This window comes from Triplophysa rosa, linkage group LG17 (genome assembly GCF_024868665.1).
Source record: "Triplophysa rosa linkage group LG17, Trosa_1v2, whole genome shotgun sequence".
Classification (NCBI taxonomy): Eukaryota; Metazoa; Chordata; class Actinopteri; order Cypriniformes; family Nemacheilidae; genus Triplophysa; species Triplophysa rosa.
Genome location: NC_079906.1, coordinates 22,024,584 through 22,039,583, shown reverse-complemented (window position 1 = coordinate 22,039,583; position 15,000 = coordinate 22,024,584). Strand labels below are relative to the sequence as shown.

At 38.3% G+C, this 15,000-nt stretch overlaps 1 protein-coding gene across 7 annotated transcripts in view; it reads right to left on the bottom strand.

Moving 5' to 3' along the window:
• Positions 1-15,000, bottom strand: part of cux2b (cut-like homeobox 2b) — a 139,018-nt gene that overhangs the window by 27,899 nt on the left and 96,119 nt on the right. For all 7 annotated transcript variants that reach the window (XM_057357597.1, XM_057357593.1, XM_057357594.1 and 4 more), the window contains exon 4: positions 9,977-10,055. In XM_057357597.1, coding sequence (XP_057213580.1) covers positions 9,977-10,055 — 79 coding nt within the window. The remainder of the gene's footprint in view (positions 1-9,976; positions 10,056-15,000) is intronic.

Genomic DNA, 15,000 nt, shown 5'->3' with positions numbered 1-15,000 from the left:
AAAACACAATCATAAAGGATAATCCAAAAAGAAAACATTACATAGTTGTTTTATTTTGACATGAAACACATGAAGAGTCTGGAGGTGTAAAAGAATGTAGATTGTCGAGGTGAAATCATCTGGATTTGAGTCAATGTGATGAGAAATGTTTGAGTTGATATTGAGATCTTCAATCGTATTGACTTTTGATCGCAGACGAGACAAACCTGAGCTCAGTTTGACACACTGTTGACATCTCTTCTGAAAATATCTGAGACACCTTAGTGAAAGTTGAGATATTAAAGATCTCATCTGTGATTTTTCTTTCCTACGATTCTGCAATATTCACACGGTTTGCAAACACTTTTTTATGTGGTTTTCCGTAGTGACAAATAAATAGGTTTTCTCAGTAAAAATAACTGAAGACTCAGCAGTGTTCACTGGTCAGTCGGCAGCAGAAACAACACTGCGCTCATTCCACAGCTATTCCTCTTTTCTTTCTCCTTTAATTAAGATTTCCCGCAGGTCCGCTTTACCTCCGCACCTAATAAATGAAACGCCTCACACGTGTGATGCAACATCCCTCAACTTTCCTCTCAAGCGATGACCCAACCCCGTCCCACCGATTTCTCTGTAAAGAGGGCAGAGCGGCGGAGAGAGCGGGGCAGCGGTGAGGTGCGATGCGGCGTGCCAACACGAGCAGGTGTGTCAGGGCGGTCTGTCTTGGCCCTGTCAGCGTTACACCATCATTAGGCAGCGCGGGCGCAGCGGGGAGCGGCGCGCGTCTCTCCGGGCCTCTGTAATTACGCTCTGACATAATTAACCCAGCAAGCCCATTAGCCCAGCACAGAGCGCAAAAAAAGCTGCGCTATAATTATTTGTTGTGTGCATGCTAATGAGAGCAGCTGCGCGCCCATCGTACAACACGAACAAATTAATTTACAAGGCTGAGCTTCCAGGCTTTTTTCTCCGCGCACTCCAAAAACTACCACATCTCGTTTTGAGTGGATGTTCAAAGTTCAAACGCATCTCTTGTGAGACGATTCGTCCTCCGCTGATAAACTGAAGCCGCTTCGCACAGACGTCGCTAGAAACGGAGTGACATTCCACTGATTCAGACAAAAATCTGCCGACGTTGTTCTGCTTGCTGCAATAAAGATTCGGACCCAAAACCCACGAGTACTTCATTATTTATTCTCATGTGAGATGAATACGAACATTAAAGCACAGTTAGATGTGGGTTACAACCAGTGTTGGGCAAGTTACTCTGATAAAGTAATGAATTACTAGTTGCTAATTACATATTCAATAGTGTAGTTAGATTACAGTACAAATTACTGTCTGCAAAAAGTATTTAATTACTAATTACTTTATCCTATATCAACCTTGATTAGTTAAGTGATTCAAGGATAGACATGAAACGGCTCTTTTAATTCATTCAAATAAATAATATTAAACTACATAAAGTAGTACTCTTATTAACTGACCGAAGTATTACAAATGTGAGAATTATACATTAAAGCACAGATTTTAAAGTTAGACTTTGAATTTTGAGGTCAATTCCACTATTGCACACACATATATTACACAAAGTATTGATGTTGAATTACATCAGAAGTAACTGTAATTAAATTACAGAAAAATAAGAGTAATCCATTACTTTACTTTTTCAAGGGAAAAGTAATTAAATTACTTAGTAACTAGTTACACCCAACACTGGTTACAACAGTCATATAGGCACAGTCCAAATTGACCAAACATGTACAGATGCCAAATCAAAAAGTCATAAATATCAAGCTAAAGTAAACATCTCATCACGTTCTTCCAAAACAACAACAAACTCCTCTTCCTTATTTCTTTGTTTGCACATTTACCATGGTAATACTACGCTCTTTATGTCACTCCGATGTGATATCACGGTATACATTAAAATACCATTCGGTTTCAACATGGCGCCCTTACTGTACCCTTCCGAAAAAAGAAAACCATGCAGAAAAACTCAACAAGCTCTTAAAAATGAAACCAGATCTGGAGTGCTTGATGAAATATATCATTTAAACTGAAATTCTATTGATTTTATCACTTATATTCAATATTCCCCCGCCTTTACCCTTGATTCTCAGCAGTTAGAATAGCTGTTTTTGAAAAGCCTTGATGAAGAGAGAGAAAGACAAACTTTCCTCTCAAAGGCTTTTTTGTTTTAGTGCACTTGTGAAGGACACAGTCGGACAAACATCAATAAGACTCAGCGGCGAAGTGTTTGAGCGCGCAGCTTCAGTGCAGACGAGTGATCGCAATAAAAGATGAAAATGCAAACACGAGGTTTGGTGAGAGAGGCCAAGTGTTCCTCTTTAACTCTGTGAAGGCCACAGGAAGGAGTTCACATGATGCTGTTAACAGATGAAGCTCACTATCGCATCGGGCGACTGTCACAGATCATCAGACGCTTTAGTGCAGATATAATCAAACCTCGGAGAGCTCGAGGTTATGACATTTCGTACAAAACATACATACTGTATGAATTAAATGCATTAGGTTATGAATTACATGAGAAAATATCCAAGCACGTGGCAGAAGAATAAAAACACAAAAAATAAAAAATAAGGATAAAAGGGATTATTCGTATATTGGGCCAAGAGCCAGAAGAATGACTGCTGTACTTAAAAACAAGAGAGATCAAAAAAATATGTATTTGAATAATATTCAGTAGAGTCTTTTGCTTTTCTATGCATTTGTTTGTATATTAGAATAAACCACATATTTCCTGATTGCTGCAGTTTTTTGGATGTAAAAACTAGGGCTGTCAAACGATTAATCGTGATTAATCGCATTCCAAAATAAAAGTTTGTGTTTACATAATATACTGTATGTCTGTGTACTGTGCATATTCATTTTGTATTTATAAACGCTTACACATACCTGTAAATGTATATATTTAAAAATATATATAAAATATAAAAATGGTTAAACATTTATATATCATTTTAATTACTGGTAAATATAAATATATACATGGAAAATTTACAAAATATGTATACATCTATGCGTTTATAGATACAAAATAAATGATTAATCGCATTCCAAAATAAAAAATTGTGTTTACATAGTATATGTCTGTGTACTGTTCGTATTCATTTTGTATTTATAAACACATACATACATTGTTACATTTAAGAAAATATAAAATTATTAAACATTTATATATCATTTTAATTGCTGGTAAATATAAATAAATACATGGAAATATTTCCAAAATATGTATACATGTATGTGTTTATAAATACAAAATTAATATGAACAGTACACAGACATATATTATGTAAACACAAACTTTTATTCTGAATGCGATTAATCACGATTAATCGTTTGACAGCCCTAATAAAAACCTTAAGTTCTCAAGTCCAAGTCCAGTTTTCTCCTTTTTGCACCTTACACCTCATATTCCGATGGTTGAATTGAATCTAAAGGGGCATTAAAAGCAAATATTGTACAGATTTTCCCTCCGGACATCACTTTTGGCCACTACTGTAGATTAAAGAATACAAACTTTAGCATGAAAACACACACAGAGATATATGAACTATATATTCACACACACACTTCAGTTTTCTCCCTATGGGATTGTGCTCTATAGGGACCCATTGGCCAGGCAGCACTTTTATGAACATAATGCATTATTAAACATCTCCAACATCTCCTGGGCTTTACTGTTTATTACTGCTCTTACAAATCATCAGTACATAATCTCTGCCGGCCCGCAGAGATCTCACACACACACACCAGAACATGAAGCAACACCGTACCATACAAAGCACTGATGAAACATGTGACATTGAACATCATCTTTCCCAAAGGACCTCGAAACCATGAACAACAAGAACATGGTTGTCCGTGTTTCTCTACAGGACAGCAGTGTGTATATACTGTACTGTACTGTTTTCAGGAGTTTCATATACAGAGCCATAAAGAACATCACACTGAATGACATCTGTTGCCATCAGAAATTCTTTAATAAATTCACCACTTGACAAAAATGACATTCAAAGTTAGATTCAGTCTGTGGTGTATCTGAATTCTATCTTCAACAATATTTTAATATATAGATATGTTCGATATGATACGTGATGTGGTATGATGCGGTGCGCGGTACAATGCGGTACGCATGATGTAATGTGATGCGGTGCACGGTACAATGCAGTACGCATGATGTGATGTCATATGATGCGGTACACGTGATGTGATGCAGTGCGATGCGATATACGATGGAAGCTGAACGATATGATATGGTATGATTTATGGTATGGGATATGATATGGTCTATGATACGCTATGCGGTATATTGCGCTATGATATGGTATGATGTACTGTATGATATACGATATATGATGCGCGGTATACTATACGGTGCTGTATGCGGTATGGTATTGTGTATTGTGCGGCATGCTGTGCATGGTAAATGATGAAATATGGTATGGTATTGTACAGTATGATATACGGTATATAATGTACGGTATATGATATATGATAATATGCTGTACTGTATATGATGCTGTATAGTATGATATACGGTATATGATGGTATGGTATACGGTATATTATATGGTATACGGTATATAATGATATGATATGATATGATAGTTGATTGTCCAATTTCACTTCAATATGAATGGAACGTTGGATAAGAAATGTAAAAAAGAAAGCAAGTCATACAGATCTAAATCAACATCAGGAAATGACAACAGCACTTCATTTTGTTATTGAATTTTTATTTGCCATAAAATTCTGCAACCACCATGCAGTAAAAGTACACTTTAGTATTTACTATAGTACTTAGGAATTTGACTACACTTTACTATAGTGTATTTAACGGGTAAAAACCGATGCTGAAGTATTTACTATGGTTGATCAATACTGTGGAATACTGTACTATACATTTACAAAGAGTAGTGGTTTCTTTAACTCACCACAGTTCACTATAGTCAATACTACAGTACATACTACTAATACCAGTAAATGTGAGTGATACAGGTCCAAATCAACATGAGGTCAGGTAAATAAAGACTGAAGAACTACAGCCTCTCTTACAAAAGTGAACCATGATTCTACATCCAACAAACACATGGCTTCTATAGTTTAACCATGGTATTTGTAGTAAAACTGTGGTTATACAATCCGCTCAAAAACACAGTCAATACACTTTTACTATAATAATAAAACCACGGTTAATTTCCATGAGGGTTAGCCGCTGACCTCTGGAGCAGTAACCATCGGTCACCACTAGCCAGCAGTGTAACACTAGCCTTCAAAAGACTAATGATCATTTATGACAAACGGAGGCATCTGAGATCAGGCTCAAGTTTTATCTCCAGCTCTGGAACTCATTCTGGGCCGTACTCGCACATTTCCTGAAGATTCAGAGCCGACATGAAAAGAGCAGGGCACCGCCTCGGGGGTAATGAAGGAGGCAGGGGTGGTGAAACGAGAGGAGGAGAGGGGGCACGAGGGGATTACGGGTACAAAAACACAGGCGGAGGTAGAGCGCGCACCGCGGCGACTGTCTTACGGCTACGCCCCTGGCAACGGCCCTCTCCAGGTGAGACAGCTACAGAAAGACGCCTTTGAGTGACAGGCTCTCGCCGTACACGTGAGGGGGCGGGGGGTGTACAGGAGAGATGCTTGACTTTGACTTCTGGTGTAAGCGGATGCAGAAATGGAAAGCATCCACATGACCGCAGGGTATGAATATGAGTGCGCTAGAAACACCACCAGGAGCTGTTTATTTACAGGAGAGATCTCTCACACTGACTGCAGGGCAGGAGAAGTCGGGAGGGATGAGGATTCGAAACGCGCAGCAGATGGTCTGCTAACAACATCGGGTGCGTCCCAGAAGAGCCACCTACGAACTGTGAGGTGTACAGGTTTAGAAACAGGCTTTCCCTTTCGTGGCGAGCGAGCGAGCGGAGAAGCGACTGCCGGATCACACGAAGTTGCCTTGTGTGGAAACAGACAAAACATTTTTAACTTGCAAAATAAAAAAAACAGCGTCTGCCACACACACGTTTTTACATCTCGTACATCTGTTTTACAGTTGTTTTCTGGTAATTATACTCAGCCGAACGATCGGGGATTAAGTAATTGCTGACAAAACAGGAAAAGAGAGAAAAACATTATGGTATGGAAACGGGGAGCCATCGGTTCGCCGGGTTTCTGTCGACATCAGCCACAAAGACAGAAAGACGCACAGAGAGAGATGTAGACGGCAAATGAACGCATCAGCGTTTCCCATTTGCCTCCTCCAGGAATGAAAGCAGAAGATCTCTCTGTAGATAAACAGACGAGGCGCGTGTTTTTACTTTTTACTTTATTAACAATCTAATGCTTACTAGAGACCATTTACTGTAATGCATCGATCCAAACGTTCGTTTACCTGAACTGCACTGCTGATAACCTCCGACATAACAAAATACTGTAGTATACTTACTATAGTGAACTGAAGTAAAATGCATAGACTTTTTTGTGTTTTTAAAACCTACAATAGTAAATAAAATACACTACAGACTTTACTTCAGTTTATCATTTCACCACATTTATTCTTACTAAATAGTGTAGTATACATTAACAAAGAGCACTTATCCTACAATTTACTGCAGTTTACCATAGTATTCAAGTACTGTATACTTCATACTACAGTTCACAATAGTTAGTAATACTACAATATACATTTACAAAGTGTAGTAATCAAACACTTTAATAACACCAAAGTATACTACAGTTTACTATAGTAAACACTAAGGCATACTACGGTATTAACCACAGCTTGTCAATTTACTATCGTTATACTACTATCGTCATAAAACCTATAGTATACATCAATAAAGTGGAGTAATATTTTAATATGCTACAGTATAGTACAACTTACCACAGTTTACTATAGTAAATACTAAAGTATACTACTGTATATACAACAATTTATCACTACAGTGAGTGATGAATATAATTCACTACTGATATTAATACAGAATACTAAAGTATACATTAACAAAGCACTGTAATGAAGTACTACAATACACCACAGCATACTACAGTTTACTATAGTAAACACTAAAGTATACAACAGCATTTAGTATAGTTTGTCAATGTACTATCGTCAAACTACATGCTACAAAAAACTATAGTATACAGCAACAAAGTGTAGCAATTATTCTAACATGCTGAAGTATATTACAATTTACTACAGTTTACTATAGTAAATAATAAAGTATACTACGGTATAGGCTATACTACAATTTATTAGTTCACTACAGTGGATAATACACAATACTATAGTATACATTTACAAAGCGCAGTATACTAAATACACCACAATACTACTATAATATAATGCACCACAGTGCACTACAGTTTACTATAGTAAACACTAAAGTATACTACAGTATTTAGTACCAATTCACTATAGTTAATACTTTAAAACCATAGTATAGACAAAGTGTAGTGATTACTTTTAGTTACTACAATATCATAACTTTTACTATAGTACATGTTAAAGTATACAACAGTATTTTTTATTGGGTCAAAGGGAGAAAATGTAGGTGATGGAGACCCTGATGAACATTAATACTTTGTAAAGTGAATCATGTTTGACAATTATTGCCATAAACTTCCCAAAGTTACACCGATGTTATGTGTGAGGTGATGTACACCCCTTTAATCATGCAATTGTATCAGCGAAGGCTTATAATGTGGCATTGTGGAGGATGCACGGTGGTAACCTGAGCCAGTTTACTGTCCTTTATGACACCTGGAGTGGTTCATTCCTCAGGAGCGGAGGGGGGTGACCTTGCTCAAAGCCACGGGAAGAAACAGATTAATAGCTTTGTGCAGAAAACAGACTCTCTCTCACAGATGGCAGCGTCTGTCAGGGGTCGATACAGATGAAAACACACCTCTCATTGTCAGAACGCTTTGCTAAAAGGTGAAACGCCGGTTGACGCTCGCGTCACGAGAGGCCGCTAACGCTGGCATGCTTTGGGCCGAAGGCAGGGACGTGGAGCCGGGTTTAGACACGGTGACCCTCTGGAACATCTAAACGTGTCCTTGTGCAAACCGGACCATCGGACAGCTACAGGCGAGGTTAACTGCATTTCACACGCTGAGAGTCATTCGCCTGACCTTAACACGCTGATGTGATGCTCAGGTGGGTGACACAGGTTTGAAACCCAGTCTGTACATCAACATTATTTATAACAAAAAGCAACGTTTAGAATGTTGAACTCACTGTTGTTGAAGCAACACTCGACACCACGACACAACACCTCATTTATTTTCACTACAAAGCGGCCAAAGCGAATTCTGACTGCGTCCGGACATTTATTTTTATTCTGTAAATGTGATCCTGCGACGAATGATTTACAAGAGCTCTCACGCTCCTTTCTGCCATGAGAAATACCGTCTGTTCGTGAAAAAATGATCTATTAACAAAAATACATACAGTACGCCACAAAACAAATGTATTAAATAAATCAAGTAATATTCAATTATTAAATCTCGCTTGCATATTATATTATGCTCAGAATTTTTACGTACAAGAACAACCATTTTAAAGGCTAAAAAAAATCTTGCTTTCCAGAACAAATCTGAAAACGTCATCTTTAATCCAGATACATCTTTTTGAGAAGCAAAACTGACAAAAGATATTAAGTCTTGTTTTCTGAAATCTGAAAATAAAGTGCATGCTTAAAACAAGAAAAATATCTCCCAAAGTTCAGAGGAAAATTCTAATTTGATGTCATTTTTTGTAAAACAAGACTTAATATCTTTCGTCGGTTTGCTTCAAGTAAATGTTGATTTAAGATGAAGTTTTGTTATTTGCACAGAAAAACAACACAAAAAAATACATCGCAAGATATGTTTTGAAACTGAAGATCAAGACCTACGCTTCAATTATTTTAGCTTACAGAATTGTTTACGAGGAGCTGGCAACCGTGATTAAGCGATGACTCCAACATAACCTCTTTTTAAATAAACACTTTACTTCGCTCGCATGCGTCTGTTTCCCTGCAGTGCCCTTCAAAGGTGCAAAAAGACCATTTGGACATCGCCCAACACCCAGTGAGAGGAATGAAGGAGACCTTTCAAGTCAGTCAGCTGATCTAACATCTCTCCAGTGTCTCTTACTCAGTCAATGAATGTGGAAACAGTGCCGTCAGACTGCTTGTGATCACTGATAGGAGGATCTAGAGCCAGACCTCGTCCATTCTCGCTCTCCTGTCTTCATCTCTCCTCTCCTGTAAACTCCACCATCAATCCACTGTTTCACTCTTTAACTCTGTGTGTGTGTGTGTGTGTGTGTGCGTGCGTGCGTGCGTGTGTGTGTGCGTGTGCTCTGATTAGAACCTGAGACCATCCCGTATACAGAAACTCCGGACTCTTGTTCATTGGGTCCAGCATCACATCACATTAAATTCACATTGCAAAGTCAAAGCTCATAATACAGATCCTAAAGAAATCACGTTTAAAGTGACGCTGGCCCTTTAAGAGTCTTTACTTGCTATTACAAACACCAAAGAAAAGCATTTATGGATGTGGTGTACATACTTTTCCATGGTCTCATGTGCAACTGCAAAGTCAATAGATGGTTTGTTTATTAAAATAGTGTGTGTGTGTGTGTGTGTGTGTGTGTGTTCATGTTTGTATATCCCGGTGGGGACCTAAACCTGAATGCACACCAACACATGGGGACTCGTGTCACCGTGGGGACCAAAACTGAGGTCCTCGTGGGCACAAAAGCTAATAAATTGTACAGAACAATATTTTTTACAAATCTAAAAATGCAAAAAGTGTTCTATGATCTTTAGGTTTAGGGATAGGGTTAGGGATAGGGGATAGAATATACAGTTTGTACAGTATAAAAACATTACGCCTATGGACTGTCCCCACGGGGATAGTCAACCAGACATGTGTGTGTGTGTGTGTGTGTGCGGGCAGGTGCGGCACTCACCTGGGGCCTCGATCAGCTGTTTATATATTCCCAGGAATGCAGACTCCGCCTCCTTGCTGCGCTGGCTCAACGCAACCACCTGCAGCAGAGAGATGAGGTCATCAATCTAAGACGCACTTAAGGGCCCGTGCAACAAATAACAACACGTTTTCAAATCAATAATACTGCTCCATATGTTTGAAGCCACAGAAAAGTTTATTCTACTGTTAATGCACACAGTAACATTTTATTACAATTGTACAAGAATACAGACACGCACACATGAATAAAACACAACTCCACACACACAGAGCACAACATACACACGCACTGACTCACGCAAGCACCCACACATACACGCACGCACGCACGCACCGCGTGGTTATCTCAGAGAAGCACACATTTAAGATGAAAGAGAGAAACACGGGTCAAATATTATACAGACTATAAATTCCTGGCGAGGAACCCAAAACTCCAATGGAGAAAAAACACCCCATTTTATTGGCCGCGTGGGTAATCGCGATGGCAAAAGTTGAACTATTTTGAACTTTGACCGCTGCATGCGCTTTGATCGACGCAGCACAAGCCATTGAAATGAATGGGCTGCGCAGCGCATTCCGCATCCTATGTGAAAGCCGCATAACATCATCAACAGTGCAATAAAGAACCCGACACAAAGCACAACACACATCAGAGCTGTTCAGAATATAGGAATTATAATATTATTTTTGCAGTGAATGCCCAGAATTCCTGGATGACGTGTTATACTTGACTAGAACCAGAAGTGATAGTGACACACATTTCAAGATCTCTTTATTTTTATATGTAATGACTAGATTTGTGTTTTTACGTGACACAAACACATATATGATATTTTTGCAGTAAAACGTTTAAACATCCTTAAAGGAACAGTTCATCCAAAAATGAAAAATCTGTCATCATTAACTCACCCTCAGGTTGTTTCAAACCTGTATAAAGTTCTTTGTTCCAATGAACACAGAGAAAGATATTTGGAAGAATATTCTGGGACATCATCCACTACCATAGTAGGAAAAACTATATTGTATTTTATTGAACACATAATGAGATATTTTTAAGAATTAAGGAAAACAAAGAGTTCTCGGGAACCTTTTTTCACTGCCATTTAATTCTTCCTACTATGGTAGCCAATGATGTACCGGAACTGAAAATGACTAACATTCTTCTAAATATCTTTCTCTGTGTTCATCGGAACAAAGTCATTTATAAAGGTATGAAATAACATGAGCATGAGTAAATTATGACAGAATTTTCATTTTTGGATGAACTATCCCTTTAACGCAAAACAATGTGTTTGCATGATGCATCTGAAGCATCAACACTGTTTGTTAAAGAATGTATTTTAAGTATATTTTGACTGTACTTTGTACTGTACTGTAACTTGTTTTAAGGATAAATTTAACAACATTCAGTGAAATTAAAAACATTTGCCAATGGGGCGAGAAAAATAAACCCAATAAACCCAACGCAACACATATTTTCTGAAAGCTGCTCTATTATGTTTTTATGAAGCACGATTTTGCTTCATAAGGATATTTATCTTGTTTTAAAGTTTCATTTTTTTGTTACCAGAAAATAAAACAAAATTAGAGATTAAATAAATGTAGTTTTCCATTCCCTGTGTGTGTGACAGAAGTAAAGAGTAAATCGCTCAGATCTCAGAGTCTGTGCACAAAGTCAGGTCAGACTCGAACAGAAAGCCGAATAACCCGACCCATCACCCCTGCTATTCTCTTCTCCACAGGTGACTCCAACCAATTACGGATTCATTAAGAAAGAGCCGGAGAGCAGAATGGTCTGCCACCTGGCCCCATAGAGAGGGCACCTGTGCCTGTGGATATGTGCATTAGACATCCAGACCACACCGAACACCTCCCAACAAACACCGTTACACTTCAGTCACCTTACACACTGGAGGGAAGGTTATTGCCTAAAACGGCCGGCCAGGCCCCCCGACAAGACACTCGGTGCCCATCCGAAATATGAGCGGACAGACCTGTGGGTGAAAATGGTGCCAACGGCTGAGACCAGACACAAACCTTTCCTTCATATTCAAATAAACATCTACACGGTTTTTTTTTCATACTGTTAAATTAGGGACAAGTTCAGAATGACGTACCCAATGCTATACAGTTTGTTTCTAACAAGAGCATGCTACACAAATGTTATCTTATACAAAGAATACAAAGATACTATTTGACACTTTTTCATGTTTTTAAACAAAAAACGAATTTATCTATAATATTTATAACATGCATTAACCAACATTTCAAATAGTAGTATCTTAACCTCACACGACCTAAACACGTTAAGTTACATGCAGATATCACTTTTGAGCAATCTTTTAAAGGAGTAGTTCACCATCAAAATGAAAAATGTCGGTAACAGAAAACCCTTGATCCCCATAGACTTGCATTGGTTTTGTGTCCATACAATAGAAGTCAATGGGGACCGACGGTTTTTGGTTACCAACATTTTAAAAAATATCTTCTTTTGTGTTTTGCAGAAGAAAGAAAATCCCACAGCTTTAAAATGACAACAGGATGAGTAAATGACGACAGAATTTTCATTTTGAAGCTGAACTACTCCTTTAAAAAATACGATAAGGTCTTAAAGGGACAGTTCACCCAAAAATGAAAATCCTGTCATCATTTACTCTCCCTCAGATTGTTCCAAACCTGTATAAATGTCTTTGTTCTGCTAAACACATAGGAAGATATTTGTAAGAATGTCAGTAAATAAACAAATCTCATGCCCCATTCACTGCCATAGTAGGGAAAATAAATACTATCTGTTTGGTTACTGACATTCTTACAAATATCTTCCTATGTGTTTAGCAGAACAAAGACATTTATACAGGTTTGGAACAATCTGAGGGAGAGTAAATGATGACAGGATTTTCATTTTTGGGTGAACTGTCCCTTTAAAATACTTCAAGAAACAGATGGTTTCATTTGTCACACTGAAACTAAAAGTGGAATAGAAACAGAAGACCGAGCGCACTGTATTATGGGATACTGATGACAGAGTGTGCTGCTTTGATACCGCATGTTGCAGCCATGCACACTAAATGCCAACCGTGCAAAGTACACATACTTGCATACTACTTTCAAAATCTGTATACGTCATTCTGAACATGACCAATGAGAATCATGTCATGAAACACAGAGGTTCTGACTCATGTAAGATAGAGAGACGCTTCGTTGATCGATACAGATACAATAGTCTCCCGCACTCGCCGTCTAAAAGCAATTGTGTTTTTCTCTTTCCCCCCCAACTCTCTCTTTTCCTAGACATGATGTTCAGTTTCTCCATCAGCTCAGGAGGTCTCACATACTAACATGACAAGTCCATGAACGCAAGATATAAATATCTTTAGAGATAGTATGGATGTGTTAGTGCTGTTTGTTAATGCAAGAATCTATCGCACATACAAGAGACTTACAAGAGTTTTTTTTACTTGCGACACCTAGCAACCACCAATGCCCTAGCATTTGCATAGCAACACCTTAGCAACCACACTAGCATTAGTGGATTGAAAAGTCATCGCTTAACTTCAAATTCTTGTAGCTGAGCCTTCCCGTCACAATCTTATTTGAGACCAAAAAAAGCAGCTTTTGTTGATTTAAGAGCATTTTTTCTTTCTTGCACGTGCACTTGCAGTCAGCATTCTGAAAGCATGAATGAATCGAGCACAGACTGTCTCGCATATGGCCGTATGATTACGAAAAGATAAATCCTTGTAATATGGCAAAAGACAACAAAGATTTGCTTATGAATTTACACAAAATGGAGAAGCGTTACATCTGCGTTTTTAGGAATGTTACAAATTCGAATACAAAACCAACCTTAACATGAGGATCGCTACAGCTCACCATCATCATCATCATCATCATCGCGGGAGATGTGTGTATAAACCTCAACATGATTCATCACCTCATAAAGAGAGAACGCATAGATTATCTCCACAGCCACACCCTTAACCTGCCTTACACTCAACCGCAAACACATCAATTACACGCAAGCACACGCACACACACACACACATGTTGAGTTTCCATGTTTTATGGGGACATTCCATAGACGCAATGGTTTTTATACTGTACAAACTGTATATCATATTCCCACCCCCTAACCCACACAACTGTCTGCTCTTTTAGATTTTCACAAAAGTGAATTCTGTATGATTTATAAGCTTGTTTCCTCATGGAGACAAAAACAATGTCCCCACAAGGACAAGGGTTTTGGATATTGCCATCTTTGTGGGGACATTTTGTCCCCATACCGTAGGGTTTACCCTTCCCACACACACACACACACACACACACACACGTGCACGGTATGCAGATCTAATGAAGTGAAAGCCTTACACACGCTGTGCTAGAATCACCATCAAACTTACGGTAAGATAACAGACGACACAAATGTACTGATGTATAACAACATGTTGAGTCATATTAAATGGGTCATATCATGCTTTCACCCAAATCTTTCATTTCATCTATAACCGATCGAAAGTGCCAGATTTTAAACAACATTAGCAGACTTCATAGAAAGCAAAAAGAAAATAAAAAAGGAAAGTATTTGTTACTCCCCATCAGTTCTTTATTCTACTTTGGTTGAAAACAACATAAGCTTACAGTTGTTTCTTTGTCTAGTTTGTAAAAGCAGACCTCAATATCGCTTTTAGTGTTTTAATACTTTATAATTACAGCTTCAAAGGTTTGAGAACTTTTCAAAAGTTTCGCGTAAAAAACATTTCGAGCTCTGCCAGATTTCAAAGATGTGTGTGTAGCTCATACAGAGAAATCAATAACTGCATCCTGATTGGAGAAAATCCTGCTTAAATGACTAACAGAGAGAGAGAGAAAGAGAGAGAGAAAGAGAGAGAGAGAGAGAGTGAGAGAGAGAGAGAGAGAGAGAGAAAGAAAGAAAGGAAGAAGAGAGAGAGAAAGAACGAACGAGAGAGAGGGAGAGAGAGAGAGAGAGTGAGAGAGAGAGAAAGA